Below are 19805 nucleotides of genomic sequence, written 5' to 3'. Positions count from 1 at the left end.
TTTTTCCTGTATCCCTCAATTGTTCAAAGATTATAAATAAGATTAAATGTACTAATTAACAATCATGTTCACATTGTTTCAGTTTAATTTTATGTTTTGACAATTGTATGATGTCTAGCTTAAATTTTCTTTCTTCATTTATATCAGGGAATTCACAGTCTTCACAGTTTAACAGCGTCCAGTAGTTAGATTTGTATGTCTTTAGTTGGTGTTCTTCTCTGGAAAATGTGGATAGGGGGCATATGGAGGGGTTGGCTCCTTTAAGAAGAACAAAAAAACGTTTACATGTTACATTCTTGCCTGAACAGATCAACACATCTACAGTACATTCAATCTAACAGAGGAAGCGAGGCGGGTGCTCACCATGGGCATGTAGACATTATGAGGGGTCTTAGGATTGTAGTAGGCACTGGGAGCTGCTTCAGCTGGCCTAGGGTTTTCTGAAAGAGATACAATACAGTGTGTGCACACAACACCGAGTAAGGGGGCTATAACAGTGCATAGTGACAGGGACCAAAAAAAACAAAGGGCTACAACCCCCTCACCGCCCCCACCCCCAACACACACACACACGCACGCACACATACTTGCATTTATTACATTAGCAGGACACAAGTCCCACACATGCTTTCTAGGGACACCCCTTTCCCATGGTCCTACAGATGTGAAAAAAATCATGGAAGTTTAATCTAAGCCCATAAACACAAATATCACTTCAAATTTTGAATTTGAAGAAGTAAATGGCACGACAAGTTTCAATCATGTCAAATGGGGACTTGCAAGTATACATGCTTACCGGGGAACTAATTTACATGCACACATAAATAGCTTGTTTATGTTACTAATTTGCATACATATAAAAACTGCCTTTTTTTTTTTTTTACATCCAAAGGGAACTTAACACGCATATAAACACCCTGGGAATGTTTGCTTTGTCTCACTGGAAAACAAAAGTTATAGTGTCCAGTGTCGTCTTGGAAACTGCTTTGATCACACTTATTATGGTAACAGAATAAGCATGTCTCATCACATCTGATTCACTCTTGCACAAATAAGGGTAGGCTAACTACTCTGGGCCATATTTTGTTGGCAGTAGTGTATTTAGAAACCCCAAACACGGATAGCTGGCTCATTTGGGTGTATCCAACATGGTACTGCCATCTCCTGCAGCGAAAGGGGACTTCTTGATACAACTGTATAAGGGTGGGATGACATCAATTTTCACCTGAGAGCACGATTACAAATCAGTCTCAGTGTAACCAAAGAAACTGCTAACCCCTTCCCTTCTCTATATCGGAGTCTGATTTTTACCAACACTCAGTCACTATCATTCTTTGCTACCTTGATAATTTAGTCAGTTTGTTTTGATTGTAGTTTTGGTCTTAAGCACTGCCTGTCAATCTGAAAGAATCATCAGAAATAATAGAACAGTATTTCAGAGCATGCTGTATTCTTGGCAACAGCTCCGCCTACCCCTTAATACTTGACAATAGATCGACAGGTATGAGTCCTATTGGTTTAAAGAAATGTTCATTTCAACTGCTAATTAGTTCTTTTCAAGTGCTCTATCCACAAAAAGTCACAAAACCCCAAATTACTACACTAAGACATCCTCAGTCAAAAGCACATGTTTGTCCTGGAAAAGAATCTATTTATTCAAAATAACCATAAAGTAAAACTGCATGTTTGTTGTTGTCCGTCATACACAGCCAAATAGTACATGCCTCAAATGTTCAGGTGATTATTCACAAACCCTCTTTACCATGTTAACAGTCAATATCAGTCAATATATAAATTACTGTCTTTAACATTGGTTGAAATTACCGTCATTACAGATTATATTGACATTGTTTCAAAAAATTTGACTTTGCATGAGTTTACATGTAAAGGACAAATCAGTTCAAACATATCAATATTCAATGCAACACAACCTTGGGAATTAATTAAATTTAAAAAAAAAAAAAAAATCTTTTTGTATCTCACGCTGAAATGAGATTGTAACATTCCCTTGCAGGACCTGCAAGAACTGCAAACATTACTAACAACCACTCATACAATTTCCTGAAGATGAGGAATAAAGAAATTAGCTGCACGTCATGAACAGGGGTCCTGGGTGATTTTACCTACCCTTAAGCTTGTAAACTTCTCTTGTAAGCAACAATGCGGTTGTAAACATAGAATTTAACACTCTGCCAATTCCTGTACTTCAGAGCTAGTGGCTCAGTCCTTAAACACCTTTCACATTCCGTCTTTCCTGGGATACGACAAGTAGTAATAAAATTCTTCATGTGCCTCTCCACCGCCTGCACCTCTGTAACATCCCAAGCTTTTCTCTTCTTCTGGGTAGCTTTTTGACCTAAATGTGAGAAGAAAGATGAATCTCTAAACAAAACAGACATAAATATAATTCAAGTATTTCAAATAAATATACATTTAATTCAAACTCACACCTAAACAGACATGTGTTGTCACATAAAAAGAATAGTAAAGACCTTAAAATTACCTTTGAAGTGAGACCTCAAGAGTCTTATCACTGGGGATACCTCCCTATCTGTTGGTGGTATAGTTTTGCAGTCTGTTGGCAACATCATCTCTCTGTCTGGTGGTGGCAGCCCCTCTGTCGCTGATGTATCTGTGGGAAATATTTCAAAATCAAACCTGAAAGTTCCATGCTTAACACAGTTTAAGAATTATACACGCTATAAGAACATTCACCTTATCCAATCAGTTTTTGGTTTATTACTGGTAAACCTGTTATCAAAAATGGTAAAAAAAGTTACCTGTGTCCATCATCATTACCTCTGCCTGGGCAAATGGGATCAAAAATGCTCTACGTTATCAGCGTCCTTTTCATAATTTTTTGATTAACCTTACATTATAAGCTGTGATCTGCAGACCAGGCAAGCAATATTGGTATATACTTGCTCATAATATAAGACACAGCTCAGACCCCCTTATTTCCAACAAGCCATTATTTTAGTCCATTCATGTCACCTCTGCAGTAAATAATGGTTAACAAACTGGTTTTCACAAGCACTGCTGCTGTATCTCACACTGATGTCCTGTCAGGGAGCATACCATCAAGTCCCAATGCACAACTTCCCTCATCTCCACTCTCGTCTTCCTCATCACTGCATACGCCAACCTCCTCTACAGAAGACATACAGAATAAATGATGAGTAAGTACGTAAATGGGAAAAGGAAACAAAAAGAAAAAAAGATGTTCATATGTACCGTTGGGATCCATATTGATCTGATCCAAGTTCTTGCCCTTGAACTCTGCTAGCCTTCCTTGTTCCAATGCCATTAAAATTTTGTTGACTTTGGCAAGCTGTAGGGTCTTCTCGGAGAGGCAATCATATTCACGGCGGATTCTTATGTCATGCCCTAAGAGGTTTGCTAATTGGTCGATCTCAGTATCCCTCATGTTGAGTACAGTTGAAAGGGTTGCAGCATGCTTCCGCAGTTTTGTGGATGTCAGTGCATCAGGACTCTTAGCACCACAAGCCTTTGCAAAGATGCGCATGCAGTCTGAACCTCTGAAATGCGACATTGCTGATGGCCTGGCAAACATGTAACAGTTGTCTTTTACCACTCCACAAGTCTCCCTCTTCTCAACTAGGGACTCTAATGCACACAGCATTTTCGGAGTCAGCAAAATTGGCACTGGGCGTGCTCTTTTTCCCTTGATGACAATTCTGGAGAAGTGTCTGCAAAGTTTTTTTTCCACTTCAGAGAGTGCCCATTCTATATCATCATGAAGACTGGAGTTGTCCCTTGATAAGAAAGATGATAAGGCCATACTGGATACCTCCCCCTCCCTACGACGGTTGAATAAAATGATTTGAGCCATAGCCACCTTTGCCAGATCAGACCAGGCTTTAGAAGTGGCCTCTGCAGACAACTGGCTGATACACTCATCCTGCATTTTATTGAGAAATGCATGTAGTTTCTGCACATCTTCTGTGAAGCGCAGCACTGTGGGTGCATTCCACTTTGTTTCTGCAGTGTTATGTGACGCGGTTGCGGAGATCAACTCGTTCCAGCGTGCTTTATAGACTTCTTGGAAGTCAGTGGCTTTCTGCACCAGTCCTTCATTCTTGGTAATCAAAGCCTGAGCTTTTAAAAGTTTGCTGAGTTTTACCAAGATGTTCCCAAGTTTAGTTGCCAGAGATGAAACTTTGTATTTATGTGTTTCGCTGTCATATCCACATGTAAATTTAACTGCTTTGACAGTCTCCGTGAAGCGTTCTGGATCTATGAAATCTTCCATTCTCCTCAAGGAAGTAATCTTCTTGGCACCAATCAGCAGTCTTCCTAGTTCTCGCAACTTCTGTCTAATGCACTGCTGACTCTTAGCAGATGACCCACTTTTGTTTAGCAAGTGTTCCCCAATCTGAATGATGCAACTGTCATTTCTGACAGCAGTTGCAATTTCATCAAGGTTCATGCTACTTAATACCTTCCATAATGTTTTACTTATACAAGAGGGTACAGGCTGTGTGAATGCACAGAGGGACTGGACACGACTTTTTCCAGGTTTTTTGGTGACATTTTTAGGACTTAATTTACACGTTTTCACATGTCGCCATAGGACATTTCTGGTGAATAATCCCCGGCAATATGCACAATGCAAGAAGTCATTCCCCTTTGCTGCCTCAGGTGGTCGTTTGCAAGGAATCAGTTCCCCCTTGCCTGACTTCAAAACAGCAGCATTATGTACATAGTTTCCTCTGTTACGTAAATAATCAAAATGAATTCTTCTCTGCTTGGAACCCTTTGGAAGGCTACATGCTTTGGCCACTTCCCTTTCACTGGAATGTACATGTTCCAAATGCCTTGCTATCTTGCTACAAGGTTTAAAACAGTACAGACAGTAATGTCTCTTGTTATACAATCTGCTCCCATCATACTTTTTTTGGACAGCAGTGACTACTACTGTCCCTTCCTCTGATTCAAAACCATCCTGACTGCTGCTGACTCCTTCATCCTCAATCTTCTCAGAGCTTGTGCTGGGTTTTTCCCGTACTCCCATTACTTCAGTTCTAACGCTGCTTCTGTCTTGGTCCATTCCCACTGCAGTGGTGCTGTCAGGGACAGGGCCAGTGGGTTGAATAGGTCTGTCAATGAGTGACTGATGTTTCTGTTCTGATATTTTAAGGGAAGTACTGCTGTCTGAACTACTGTCCCCACTGTCCTCTCTGGAGTCTGGGATATAATCATCTCCACTGTGTGAATGAAATAGTTCATCTGAATCTTCAGGAATGGACTCTTTCATCTAAAAACCAATAAACATATCTTTTACACACATTATGAAACTTCAGACTAGGATAATCGCACTCAAACTACCATAGTTACACTTAATCCAAAAAAACTGATACTGAACATCAATATAAATGTGCTAACACCTGATGAGGAAATGAATAGTGAGGACTTAATTTGAAAGCTTACTATGATGCTTTTAGTCCTTCTCAGTTTAAGTGCACAAACATATTCTCCATCACTGTCTTCAGAGAAATCAGGGAGACATCCCAATTCAGGAATGTTAGTCAAGTCCAAACTCTAAAAAGAATAAGAAAGCAAAAACCATGACAAAAAATCCTGAGTGAACAGAAACATTTGTAATAGACGTTTGCATATCATTATTTCACTTTAGACCTGAAACATAACAGATGCTATTTGAATCTCACAAGTTATTCTCTTAAGCAGACAAAATTTATCAGTGAAATTGCAGACTACAGTTAGGTATAATTTTTTTGTTTAACCGGAAGACTGACTTCACACATTTTACACAATGTAATGTAACATTTCAAATCAGCAGCACATAGACATACATGCATTTCTCTGTAAAACATTTAGATAATATGATGAATTTCGTAACATACTACTTTTTCAAGTACTGTACTTAACACTAAAGGAGTTCACACACATCTTGATTTCAACATTCCCGGGGTCATTTCACACACACCATATTCCAGTTAGTATTGAGGACATCATTCTCTCCAGAGTGACACATTTGCCCATCACTGGGTTTACACACAAACTGCGTTTAAAATGCGGTGTGGGGACACTGTGTGGGTTCAAATATATGGCAAAATACCAGCAAAAGAAGGTTCTTCTGAACTTGAAATTATGTTCTAAATGTGCTATTATGCTCAAGGTTCTCAATGCATTGTAGTGTAGTTGTATGTAATTCTCAATTACCCAGATTCAACCTGATAAAATATGTAAAGCCCACTGCTACACTAAATTTTCGAAAACACTTCCAACTGTCTGTCATTTTTAGGAATAAGGCTGGTTTAAAAAGCAACTTTACCTGCTCATTGGGTATCTCTGAACCAACAGCATTGTGGTCATCCACCAGAGGCATGATAAGGCATGAGTGATAGGAGTCTTGGGCATTTCTCTCAGGTGCTGTGTCACTTTCCATCTGTAGAAAGATTTTTGCATTTCATTAACTCACTTTGGTTTTGAAACATGAGATGCTATTTACATCAGACAAGATATTCTTAAAATTTACCAGTGAAATTGGACACTACATTTAAGTATATATTTTTTTTGTTTTTTGGGAAAATGATTTAATACATTATATTAAATGTAAGATTTTGAAATAACAGCACAAACAGACATGCATTTCTCAGCAAAACATTTAGGTAGTATGATAAATTTCATGAGACGTTACTTTCTCAAGTACTGTACTTAACACTAAAGGAGTTCACACACATCTTGATTTAAACATTCTTCGCAGTGTCATTTCACACAGCATATTCAAGTCAGTCTTGGGGACGACATTCTCTCCAGAGTGACAAATTTGCCCATCACTGGGTTTACAACACAATTTTTTATCCACCATGCTTTGTGGGGACACCATCAGGGTTCAAATATAAGCCAAGATACTGGCCAAAAGAAAGTTCTTCTGAACCTAAAATTTTGCTCTCAATGTGCTATTACACTCAACCTTCTAAATGCACTGTAATATAGTTGTATGCAATTCTCAATTACCCAGATTCAATCTGATATTTAAAGCCCACTGCTACACTAGATTTTCAAAAAAACACTTTATTAGCTATCAAGTTGGGTTTTCAAAACGTACGTTTACCTGCTCATTGGGTATCGCTGAACCAACAGCATTGTGGTCATCCACCAGAACCATGGAATGGCCTGAGTGATAGGAGTCTTGGGCATTTCTTTCAGGTGCTGTGTCACTTTCCATCTGTAGAAAGATTTTTGCATCTCATTAACTCACTTTGGATTTGAAACATGAGATACTATTCAAGTCAGACAAGTTATTCTCTCATGCAGACAAAATTTACCAGGAAAGCTGTAGACGGCATTTAAGTATACTTTTTTCTTTTGTTTGGAAAGATTAAGACCACATACATTGACATGCATTTCTCTGTAAAACATTTAGACAATATGATAAATTTCATGAAATACTATTTTGTCAAGAACTGTATTTAACACTAAAAAGGTTCACACACATTGTGTTTTAAATATTCTTCGGGGGGTCATTTCACACACCATATTGAAGTGAGTCCTGGGGACATCATTCTCTCTGGATTGACAAATTTGCCCATCACTGGGTTTACACACAATTTTGTCCTCACCATGCGGTGTGGGGACACCATCAGGGTTCAAATATAAGGCAAAATACTGGTAAAAAGAAAGTTCTTCTGAACCTCAAATTTTGCTCTAAATGTGCTGTTACACTCAACCGTCTTAATGCATTGTAGTATAGCTGCATGTATAATTTGAAAGCTTACTATGGTGCTTTTAGTCCTACTCAGTGTAGGTACGCAGACATATTCTCCATCACTGTCTTCAATGGAATCAGGCACACATCCCAAAGCAGGAATGTTAGTCCATTCCAAACTCTAAAAAGAAAAACAAAGCAAAAACCATGACACAACTTAAAAAAAACAACACATAATTGAACAGAAACCTTTGAAATAAACTTTTGCATTTCATTATTTCACTTTAGACCTGAAACATAACAGATGCTATTTGAATCACACAAGTTATTCTCTTATCCAGACAAGATTTATCAGTGAAATTGTGGACTCCATTTAAGTATATTTTTTGTGTTAACTAGAAAATTGACTTCATACGTTTCACACAATGTAATAGTACATTTTAAAACAACAGTAGATAGAGAGAAATGAATGCCTGTGCACACATTTAGACAATATAAATTTCATGAAACCTTGCTTTACCAAGTACTGTACTTAACACTAAAGGAGTTCACACACATCTTGATTTCAACATTCTTCATGAGGTCATTTCACACACCATATTCAAGTCAGTCTTGGGGACACCATTCTCTTCAGATTGACAAATTTGCCCATCACTAGATTTACACACAAACTGGTCTTAACATGCGGTGTGGGGACAAAGGGAGGGTTCAGATATACGACAAAATACTGGCAAAAAGAAAGTTCTTCTGAACTTCAAAGTTTATTACAATGTGCTATTACACTCAAACTTCTTAATGCATTGTAGTATAGTGGTATGTAATTCTCAATTACCCTGATTCAGTCTGATATGTTATGTAAAGCCCACTGCTTCACTAGATAAAAAAAAACACTCCTGACTGCCTTTGTTTCTTAGGAATAAGACTGGTTTGTAAAAAAGTAGGTTTACCTGATTATTGGGTATCTCTGAACCAACAGAATTGTGGTCATCCACCAGAGGCATGGAATGGCAAGAGTGATAGGAATCTTGGGCATTTCTCTCAGGTGCTGTGTCACTTTCTATCTGTAGACAGTTTTTTGCATTTTATTAAATCACTTTGGATTTGTAACATAAGAGATGCTATTCAAGTCAGACAAGTTATTCTCTCATGCAGACAAAACTGAACAGTGAAATTGTAGACTGCATTTAAACGTATTTTTTTGTTTGATAGGAAGGATTACTTAGAACGTTGTATGTAATGTAACGTAACATTTCAAAATGACAGTACATACACACTCTTGGATTTCTTCATAAAACATTTAGGCAATATGAAAAATGTTATGGTACATTACTTTGTCAAGTACTTTACTTAATAAACCAGTTCACACACATCTTGATTTAAATATTCTTTGCTAGGTCATTTCACACACCATATTCAAGTCAGTCTTGGGGACATCATTCTCTTCAGATTGACAAATTTGCCCATCAGTGGGTTTACACACAATATCGTATTCACCATGCGGTGTGGGGACACCATCAGGGTTCAAATATAAGCCAAGATACTGGCCAAAAGAAAGTTCTTCTGAACTTAAAATTTTGCTCTCAATGTGCTATTACACTCAACCTTCTAAATGCACTGTAATATAGTTGTATGCAATTCTCAATTACCCAGATTCAACCTGATATTTAAAGCCCACTGCTACACTAGATTTTCAAAAAAAACACTGCTGACTACCTTTATTAGCTATCAAGTTGGGTTTTCAAAACGTACGTTTACCTGCTCATTGGGTATTGCTGACCCAACAGCATTGTGGTCATCCACCAGAACCATGGAATGGCCTGAGTGATAGGAGTCTTGGGCATTTCTTTCAGGTGCTGTGTCACTTTCCATCTGTAGAAAGATTTTTGCATCTCATTAACTCACTTTGGATTTGAAACATGAGATGCTATTCAAGTCAGACAAGTTATTCTCTCATGCAGACAAAATTCACCAGGAAAGCTGTAGACGGCATTTAAGTATACTTTTTTCTTTTGTTTGGAAAGATTAAGACCACATACATTGACATGCATTTCTCTGTAAAACATTTAGACAATATGATAAATTTCATGAAATACTATTTTGTCAAGTACTGTATTTAACACTAAAACGGTTCACACACATTGTGTTTTAAATATTCTTCGGGGGGTCATTTCACACACCATATTGAAGCGAGTCCTGGGGACATCATTCTCTCTGGATTGACAAATTTGCCCATCACTGGGTTTACACACAATTTTGTCCTCACCATGCGGTGTGGGGACACCATCAGGGTTCAAATACAAGGCAAAATACTGGTAAAAAGAAAGTTCTTCTGAACCTCAAATTTTGCTCTCAATCTGATATAACATGTAAAGACCACTGCTCTACTTGATTTTCAAAATCACTTCCAACTGCCTGTCATTTTTAGGAATAAGGCTGGTTCATAAAAAGCAACTTTACCTGCTCATTGGGTATCTCTGAACCAACAGCATTGTGGTCATCCACCAGAGCCATGTAATGGCATGAGTGATAGGAGTCTTGGGCATTTCTCTCAGGTGCTGTGTCACTTTCCATCTGTAGAAAGATTTTCGCATTTCATTAACTCACTTTGGTTTTGAAACATAAGATGCTATTTACATCAGACAAGATATTCTCTCATGCAGACAAAACTTACCAGTGAAATTGTAGACCACATTTAAGAATATTTAAGAAAACTTAAGAAATAATACACATGCATTTCTCCATAAAATATTTAGACAGTATGAAAAACTTCATAACATATTATTTAGTCAAGTACTTGTACTTAACACTAAAGGAGTTCACACACAGTTTGATTTAAACATTCTTCATGGGGTGATTTTACACACACCATATTCGAGTCAGTCTTGGGGACACCTTGACACATTGACACATTTGCCCATCACTGGGTTTACACACAATTTTGTCTTCACCATGCCGTGTGGGGACACTGTGTGGGTTCAAATATAACATATAATATGACAAAATACCGGCAAAAGAAGGTTCTCCTGAACTTGAAATTATGTTTTAAATGTTCTGTTATGCTCAAGCTTCTCAATGCATTGTAGTACAGTTGTATGCAATTCTCAATTAACCAGATTCAACCTGATAAAATATGTAAAGCCCACTGCTACACTAGATTTTCAAAAAACACTCCTGACTATCTTTATAAGCAATAAAGTTGGGTTTTTAAAATGTCCATTTACCTGATTATTGGGTATGTCCAGAGCAACAGAATTGTGGTCATCCACCAGAGGCATGGAATGGCCTGAGTGATAGGAGTCTTGGGCATTTCTCTCAGGTGCTGTGTCACTTTCCATCTGTAGAAAAATTTTTGCATTTCATTAACTCACTGTGGATTTGAAACATAAGATGCTGTTTAGACAAGTTATTCTCCCATCCAGACAAATTTTATTAATGAACTTATAAACCGCATTTAAGAATATTTTTTTATTGAAAAGATAATGCAATGTATGAAGTAATAACATTTCAGAACAGCAGCACACACAGACATGCATTTCTCTATAGAACATTTAGACACTAAAGGAGTTCACACACATCTTGAGCTACATGTTCTTTGTGGGGTCATTTCACAATATGATAAATTTTATGACATATCACTTTGTCGAGAACTGTACTTAACACACCATACTGAAGTGAGTCTTCGGGACGTCATTCTCTCCAGATTGACAGATTTGCCCATCACTGGGTTTACACACAATTTTGCCTTCACCATGTGGTGTGGGGACACCGTGAGGTTTCAAATATGAGGAAAAATACTGGAAAAAAGAAAGTCCTTCTGAACTTAAGATTTTCCTCTAAATGTGGTATTATACTCATCCTTCTTAATGCATTGTAGTATAGCAATGTGTAATTCACAATTAGCCAGATTGAACCTGATATTATATGTACAGCCCAGTGTGTACCAGATTTTCAGCAAACACTTCCAACTGCCTTTATTAGCTATCAAGTTGGGTTTTCAAAACGTACGTTTACCTGCTCATTGGGTATCGCTGAACCAACAGCATTGTGGTCATCCACCAGAGGCATGGAATGGCATGAATGATAGGAGTCTTGGGCATTTCTCTCAGGCGCTGTGTCACTCTCCATCTGTAGACAGGGTTTTGCATTTCACTACTTCACACTTCACAAAGACAATTTATGCTTTCATAATACTATTTCCAGTTAATCTGAAGATCAAAGAGCAGTAGACTGAAGAGCATACAACTGGCAAAGGTCTTACTAGACTGGAAATATATTGCTTCCTGCTAATTTTTTTAAATTTTTTGAAATATCTGAGTATAATAAACATTCACTGTAACCATCCTACTTCAAAGTACCACATGAGAAGCTCATGTTTAAAAGTGAAATAAATTGGAATTACAGGAGCTATTACAGTGTGGACTCAATATTATCTGCTTGGCAGAGTTCAAAAAGTAGTTGCAAGAAGAATCATAACAGAATATGGTCCCGTACATAGTACTTTTGCTCATTTACATAAATTACCTTGATATGGAAGCTCATTTTGTGGATGATGCTAAACTTAGAGCTTTGATGAGCTGATGCCCTGTTGTTGCCTTTACTGAATAATATTCAGAGCTCAGACAGGCTTTGATCATTCAAATGCTGTTCATTATTTATGTTTACGTCACCCGTATCTCTATAGAAATTCAACTGAATTTTCTCACCAGGAATTTTCTCTTTCCACACAGGGCTGAACAGCTTGTTCTTCATGACAACTGAATTAAATTGCATGGCTGTTTGTGGTGATTAAATCTTGAACAAATTTCATCTAAATGTAATTCAAGTGTGAGACTTTGTGTACAACTATGTTTTATTTTACAATCATAAATATTGCAATTCCTGTTATACTGTGTAACCAGTGTCATCACAGACACAGGGATATGCTAAATCACAATATCAGCATAAATAATAGTAATCCATCTCACCTCCTGTGGTTTCCTGATATTCTCCTTGGCCTGGTTGGCAGCACCAAATTTCTTGGCCAGTCGAGCTATCTTGGCCTGAAAAAGTCAGAGGACAATACACACCCTGTGACAGACTGCACTGGAAACCATAGAACCTTAACTCTCAGAGAGGGGTGGACAGTGTACAGTACACTCAAGTACCTGTAATGTGTTCAGAGTTTGCTGGTGTTTTGTGGCACAGTCCATCTTCTCCACCCTCTCTTTCAGCTCCTGCAAGGTCCTGTCAAAAACACTCAGCTGCAAGACCCGGAGCTGCTCCTCAACCAACTGCTGAACCACCTGTGGAAAGTAGCAGAGAAATAGGGATGAAGAGAATGGAGAAGATGGGCCAGTGTGGAGGGGTAAGGGAAGTAACAGCAGGGGGTGGCCACATGGGTTGCAAGACAAGAAACAGTCAAGACATATATGTAGAGATTTCTTTTCACTGAAGCGGAGCACACCTTTTCCAGTTTGAGTCGAGTGCTTGCATTTGCTCTGATTTTCAACTCCAGCTGCGCCTCCAACTCTTCCCCCTCTACCTTCTGCCTCTTCCTCTCTCTTGCTGAAGTTGGAGATGTAGGAGAGGTGGTGTTAGAGAGGGGAGAGACATCTGTCTTGTCTCCTTTCTCCGTTTCCACCTCCATCTTCTTTCCGTCCTGATTTTCTTCCACCTGTTCCTTGTCTTTGGCCTTCTCCGTCCCTTCTTGGTTGTCATCTTCTTCACTAAGGACCAGAAATCCCTCTTTCACTTCTTGGTCAGGCTTAGATGGCTTGGATGGGGAGCTACAACAGCAGGACATAGTAGTGTTAACAACAGGGATGGAGGTGTCCTCCGAGGTGGGCTTGCTGTCTTCAAGTGCCTCGGTCTCCATGGTAGCAGGGCCTGTATCCATAGCCACAGTCTCCTCGGATTTCGAGTTTTTGTCAGCCTCAATCTTTTTCTCCTCGTCCTTCCCCTCCGCTGTCTGAGACGACACCAGAGAGGCAGTGCGGTCCTGAGGAGAATCCTGGGATGATGAGAGATTGCCATGTGGTTCAGGGAGGTCATGCTGAAAGAAGAGTAATATTTAAAAGGTGAAAATATAGTACCATTTGCAAAATCATAGAAATCAAACGATCTGAACTGTCTCTTACCCCAACCCCAAACACCTCAATCTTTTTTAATCACACTCCACCAATTTTCATCTCCCATTCTGTCCAATCATCACACTAACCTCTCTATCTTCAGCAGTTCCTTCATTCCCCTTTGCCTCTCTTCCCTTTGTCTTCACTTCATCCTTTGTCTTGCCTCCCTTCATCAATGAGGACACGTTTCCCTCTCCCCCCTTTCTTTCCTGCTCCTCACTTTCTTTCCCCGCACTCTTTGCAGGAAGTGATCGGGATGAGGGGGGAAGACTGCGCGACCTCAGCCTTGGAGTCTGGGGAGGTGGGGTGGGAGACAAAGAGAGGGACAAAGTTTGGGGAGAGCAGGAACGAGTTACAAGAGAGGTAGATTGTTTCCCTTTTGCGCTGCGGTTGGCGTGAGCCTCTCGCACTTTCTCAGTCTTTGCTCGCCCCTCCTCTGGGTGTTTTCCTTTCACTAATGGGGGCGGGGCAGGGGAAGAGGAAGCAGAGCTAGAGGAAGAGCAGAGTGTGAAAGAGGACTGGGAATTATGGAGGAAATCCAGTTGCTGCCGATGACTTATTTTCATGGTTTTTCTTGCTCGGAAAACTTTCTTTTGGGGTTCGTCTGGTACCGCCAAGTCCATCTTGACCTGAAGGAAGAGAAGAGAGAACCTAGGTATTAGTTATGTTAGTTATTTTATGTTCGTTATAGCATCACCTACTTTCAGTGCTAAGACAAAGACGCAATGAGATGAAGACAAAAACCATGGTGTGTAGCGCTGGTGAACTAGCACCAGGGGGTGCTCTAACACTTTTGTTTTTCTCCTTTTTCTTAAGCTTCTTTTTTTCCCCCCCCAAAGAGGAGCAGACTGAACCAATCCATTCCACAACGGTAAATCTGATTTGTAACAGCAATGCAGAGCACAGGGGGCTACTATAGTACAGTTATGTTCAAGACAGTCAATCACAGTATTCAATGCCAAATGAGCACAGACCAGCATACACCGGAATCAGGCCCTGTCCACAGACATTATAGCATATAAGTAATTGGAAAATACATAACGCTGGATAGAGACATACTTGAACAACTTAAAATGCTTTTCAATTTATATTGTGACATATCGACTACAAAATACATAGGTGACGTGGGTAATCTTGCTCTTAAATAAATCAGTGTGCAGCAGTGGTGCCACATGATCATCCAGGAAGACATACACATTACAGCCTCTCCCTTTTACTCCTCCCCTCTGCCTTCACTGGCCATTTTCAACCAATCAAAAGGGCTAGCTATTCAGTCTGCCTGGTTACATGTGAGGATTACATAATGGTCTGACTTACTACATTCCCATTTTTGTGCTTGTATGTGCTCTAGCTGTGACTGTTACACCTATCTTCCAGTACATGTATTCATAAACATTTTTTAGTTTCAAAATCAGGGCTACTCGCAAACAATGATTTTTGCAATTAAAGTCATGCTTAAAAAGAAATGAATCATACCTTGCAGTCATGTAAGAATCAAATCTACAATGGTGCATTTCCCAAAACATGAAAATGGACTTAAGACAATGTTCATCATACCAGTTTGTTGCTGTAAAAAAGCCTCCTAGCATAATGATCTATAATCATAATCTAACAACATCAATATAATTTAAAAATGATTAAATATTTTATTGTACTCTAATCATCAACATGAAACCAAGAGGAAATGTACTCCTGCATATTCCCAATTTAACAAGGATGAAGAGGTGCCAGTCTGAAAACTAAGTTCAGTTTGGACACTGAATAACCCCTTCTTAAACCCACTGAAAGAATTACAGTTGATAGAGGCTCAAAATTCAATGCTCGGCCCACAAGAAGGCCACATGATCTTTCTCGAAGAACCACTGATGCATCCACTTACAGCAAAACCAAAAGGTTTACGCTTGTCATAGCCTTCCGCATGCCATGTATAATTCGAGCCTAGTGAATGGTAGGTACGGCGGGCTAATCTCCTACGTCTTCTTGCTTCGGTACCTGACGGGTTCGTCTTGGCCAGTAGTCTCATTACGTCAGATCTCTTAGCATTTAGTCTGTACTTATTTTTAAGTACTTGCCACATTGTGCGATATCCAAAAAGTTGACCTGGTCCTTGCAACTCTTGTACAACAGCTCTTCTTACATCCTCAGATTGTGAATATTTTCTTCTGAACAGACCAAGGCTTGATAATCTAGATTTTACTGTTCGTAAACTGACACAAATGCCATGTTCAGCTTTCAGTAAATCCACAATAGCCTTGTACGCGTGGCCTGCATGAAAGTATTGCTCAATTAAATTCTCTTGTGAAGCAACAGTGGATGACGGTGTGTTTTCGTTCTGGGCTTCTGTCAAAGACGTTTCTCGATTTCGGCCACAACATGCACAGAAGCGGCCACCATCCACAAGCTGTTCACCGCAGAAAACACAATACATTGTACCTGTTGGAAAAGGTTTATAAATGTTAGCTATCCAGGCGTTAGCTAACTAGTTGCACAGCAAACGTGCATTATCCAAAACGAGTAAAAAAGGACTATAGCTACTATTTTTTCGATTACTATAGAAAGCTACAGCAACTGAGGTTTAGGTATAAAAATTACAATTGAAAAGGGTATCGTCAGATATATCAGCTAGCCAGCTACAAAGCTAACGATTCAGAGAGAATTACCTTAGTTTAGGTATGACTGCAATCTAGCTAATTCGCTTTTTCAGATAGGTCAAGAATCAAGGCCAAGCAACCTTAGCAGAGGTTTCCAAACTCGGTCCAGGAGCCACCTATGTATACCGTTTTCGTTTAATGATATCAAGTTGTTTACAAAAAGTGTTTAACTTTTACTATTGCATGCACGCTTAATCAGACAAACACAATGTACAGTGGCTCTTTGTTTTGCCTTTCATTTTCAGTGACCCGGGGATATATCACGAAGCTGGCTAACTTTAGTAAACATCCTTAAGTAAATACATACAGGAAAGACCGTCATTAACTGTTATTGTGTATAATGATTTATAACTTATAACAGAAAAGCCCAATTCTCTTAAAGGTCTGGGTGAAACCCGGAACGTTCCGCCGCGGAACTCAAAACAGAAACGCGCAAACACACGGGCACAATTACGAATCACATGAACGCAGGTACAGCTACAGCCCAAAGCTCTCTGAAAATCATTCATTCATCATCTCAATGTCTTTGGACGTCTCTATCTGAGAGTGGAACGTTTACCCAGACCCTTTTCTTAGTATTTACCAAAGTTAGCCGGATAACCAGTGGCCAACTAACTTTCGTACACATTTTGAAGTAACCGAGGTTCTTATCCAATCGGATGTCATAAAATTCTAAATATTTACGAAAGTTAGACTGCTAATTTCTTAATACCGCTTCGTGGAATACCCCGTTGATGTAGCTACATCAATAAATCGATTAATAAGATAGCAAAGGAACCATATACTAAATGATCTGCTACCGATTTGAATTCTTAAATGAATTTTGAATGTTCATCATGTATAACATCAATCTGTTTCAGGCACACTACTGCATTGAGAGAGTGTGTCATCTTTATGAATGTGATAAATGTGTGTAAACCAAACCATTGAACAGCTGAGCGAAAACCAGCATGCAACGGACCGAATTTGGGAACCTCTAACCAATCACTGTGGAAATCACATGTTAGCTATAGTGTTACTGAAATACCTAGCTGGCTACCCTATTTGGGTTCATTACTAAATTGGATCACAAATCGAGGTACACTTACTCTGTGAATTGGTTTGCAGGGTCGTTAAGAGGTGCTTTATCGACTGCTGTCGTCTCTGAACTTGGCAGAACTACGTTACCATTTTCCCACAAGCACTAAAACGACTGGTCCACAGCTCGCAGTCATTGTAACCTTAAAATAAATGAATCAAAGAGTTACACCAGTAGCTATCGTAACGTTAGCTAACATAAGCAAGTCTCTAATGTAGAGAAACTATTGGAAATACTGGTGTTGCTGAAAATAGCTAGCTGGCTACACCGCTCAGTACTACATGAAATCCGATATTGAGTGTACCTGTTGATTAAAAGCTGCACTTAGCTGTACTTTAAATGAATATAGTGTTAGCTAGGCTACATCGCAGCTGCAACATCCAGGAACTATTGGAAATACTTTTAGTTAGCATGTGTTACTGGAGATTGTTTAGCTGGCTACATTGCTCATTGCAAAATAAGCTAAACTAACAGAATGTTACCTACTTTATTGTCTAACTAAAGTAACTTTTAAAGAACTTACCGAATCAAACAGCACGCTAAGGTGCTAGCGCGAGCTCTTCAAGTCCTCCTCTGCAAAAGCGAATGACGTAGTTGATGACGTATTTCCGTAGCTGTGTGCCGCATTTGCACCTCAGGGCTGTTCCTTTTTGTTTTTGTATGTTGCATCTGCACCTCAGGGCCGAAGGTTTTTGTTTTTGCGTTTTCTTTTTGTTTATGTATTTTGCACTTGAGAGCCACCGTAATATGGTATCTACAGCGTTATATCTCCCCCTGTTGACATCTAAGTGTCATCACACCCTGTTCATAAAACTGTACCAGTGCTACAGTATGTGTTTTCTGGCCCTTACACATATGTAAATTCTACTGAATAAAATGTATCGTATCAATTTCTATTAAAATAACATTTCAACAGGTTATGGCAAGCAAATGAGTAACAACTGTAGCACATTACATTACAGTGGACCAATACACAGACACACACAAGCAAGAATACCAATGAATTCAAATGCCACTGATTGAGCGCCTCCACAGAAATACTGACTCCTGGGAACATTCATCACGGTACATGACTACAGAAAGAAAGGAGTCTCAGCAGAAATCTGTCAAGGTGGCGTGCTATAGAGACTTTGTATTAAGTCAGGCTGCCACACCATAGTGCATTTCTAAACATTAGGCTACTTCCATCCACACAGGATTTGTGTCATTAGTTCCTTTATCCTTCAGTTTTTTGTCAGCTCAATCAATCATTCTGTGAAGCTTAATAGCCGTTTGATCGATTGTTCCTGTAAATTGCATAGAATCAAACCAGAAAAATATTAGTCATTGGTTTTATTGACAACTGCCTTTAGAGAAACATACAATAAGTATACAGAGTAAAAATAGAATTCAGGCCTAGGCATGGTAAAGTCACATAAATGGGCAAAACTGTAATGATTAAAATGAACTGGAGCTTCATTAAAAGGCTCTACAACAGATTACAAGAAAATCACAAAAACTGTATAGAGTCAGAGTAATGGATGTAAGGAGGTTGGGAGTTCTACTGTTTAGGGGCAGCACAATTAATCACATAATCTCTCATATAATCTCATAGCACAATTTCAGGAATGGAATTTGTAGAAGGCCATTGTCTGAGGAGTGTACACTGCATGTGGGTTTATATCTGGATTAACAGATAAATAGATAAATAATAAATAGATAATAGGTAGGCACAAGACTGTGAATATGTCTGTATGTTTGCAAGAGAATTTTGCAACAGACCTGAGATTTATCTACATTAGTGTAGTCCAACCAGGAGTAGACAAAGATATAAATGAGGGTTTCTGCTACCATGCCATTCAAATAACATCTGAGTTTAGCATTTGTTTAAATACAAGACAGCTGTTTAGGAAAAGTTCTTTATGTGGACTTCAAATACGTGTGTTGAATAAATAGTAACACCAAGCTTCCTGACTGCAGTGTTGCCACAGATTTTAAATCCATCAATAAGAGTCACCCAAGGAAGAAGATGGTAGGTCAGAGATAGGGTTTGAATTTACATACCTGTAGGTTCTTGTGCATTACAGTGGAACCTTTAACTATGGCACCAAATTATCAGACAGAGGGGAAAAAAACATATTATAAGCAATAATGGCCCAAGAACAGACCCTTGAGGGACACCTTGAGAGACAGTGGCTGGGTATGACTTAAAATTGCAAAAGGGGAAAAAATTGCTATCATTACATAGGATCAGGAGCAGGGAAGATGAGTACCAGTGATCTACGATCCCAGTGTGC

General features: G+C 39.0%; 1 protein-coding gene across 10 annotated transcripts; it reads right to left on the bottom strand.

Annotated features, from left to right (window-relative positions):
- Positions 1-363: 363 nt before the first annotated feature.
- Positions 364-18115, bottom strand: LOC118774233. 10 transcript variants are annotated; one of them, XR_005004815.1, is made up of 22 exons: positions 18053-18115; positions 17540-17671; positions 15680-16233; positions 13890-14429; positions 13137-13724; positions 12838-12975; positions 12658-12732; positions 11705-11818; positions 10915-11028; positions 10151-10264; positions 9449-9562; positions 8641-8754; positions 7764-7874; positions 7100-7213; positions 6317-6430; positions 5452-5562; positions 3235-5278; positions 3079-3150; positions 2504-2632; positions 2128-2356; positions 1342-1401; positions 364-440 (listed from the first exon to the last, which is right to left on the bottom strand). XR_005004815.1 is itself a non-coding variant. In XM_036523424.1 (21 exons), the coding sequence occupies exons 3-20, from the start codon at positions 16226-16228 to the stop codon at positions 2130-2132; spliced, it is 5382 nt and encodes a 1793-aa protein (XP_036379317.1). In that variant the 5' UTR covers positions 16229-16233; positions 17540-17671; positions 18053-18115; the 3' UTR covers positions 368-440; positions 2128-2129. The 10 variants fall into 10 exon arrangements, 9 of the variants coding, with proteins under 9 accessions (XP_036379317.1, XP_036379371.1, XP_036379353.1 ...); XM_036523424.1 differs by lacking the exon at positions 1342-1401 and having other exon boundaries at positions 368-440; XM_036523478.1 differs by lacking the exon at positions 1342-1401 and having other exon boundaries at positions 368-440; positions 15873-16233.
- Between the last annotated feature and the right edge of the window lie 1690 nt (positions 18116-19805).

This window comes from Megalops cyprinoides, chromosome 1 (genome assembly GCF_013368585.1).
Source record: "Megalops cyprinoides isolate fMegCyp1 chromosome 1, fMegCyp1.pri, whole genome shotgun sequence".
Taxonomy (NCBI): Eukaryota; Metazoa; Chordata; class Actinopteri; order Elopiformes; family Megalopidae; genus Megalops; species Megalops cyprinoides.
The sequence above is the reverse complement of the archived record's forward strand: the minus strand, read 5'-3'. Positions and strand labels throughout refer to the sequence as shown.

Coding starts and splice junctions, on each gene's coding strand:
- LOC118774233 (XM_036523424.1), bottom strand. CDS start 16,228: ATGTATTGTGTTTTCTGCGGTGAACAGCTTGTGGATGGTGGCCGCTTC. Junction 12,976..13,136: donor CTCGACTCAAACTGGAAAAG/GTGTGCTCCGCT, acceptor TACTTTCCACAG/GTGGTTCAGCAGTTGGTTGA. Junction 3,151..3,234: donor GATCAATATGGATCCCAACG/GTACATATGAAC, acceptor TGTCTTCTGTAG/AGGAGGTTGGCGTATGCAGT.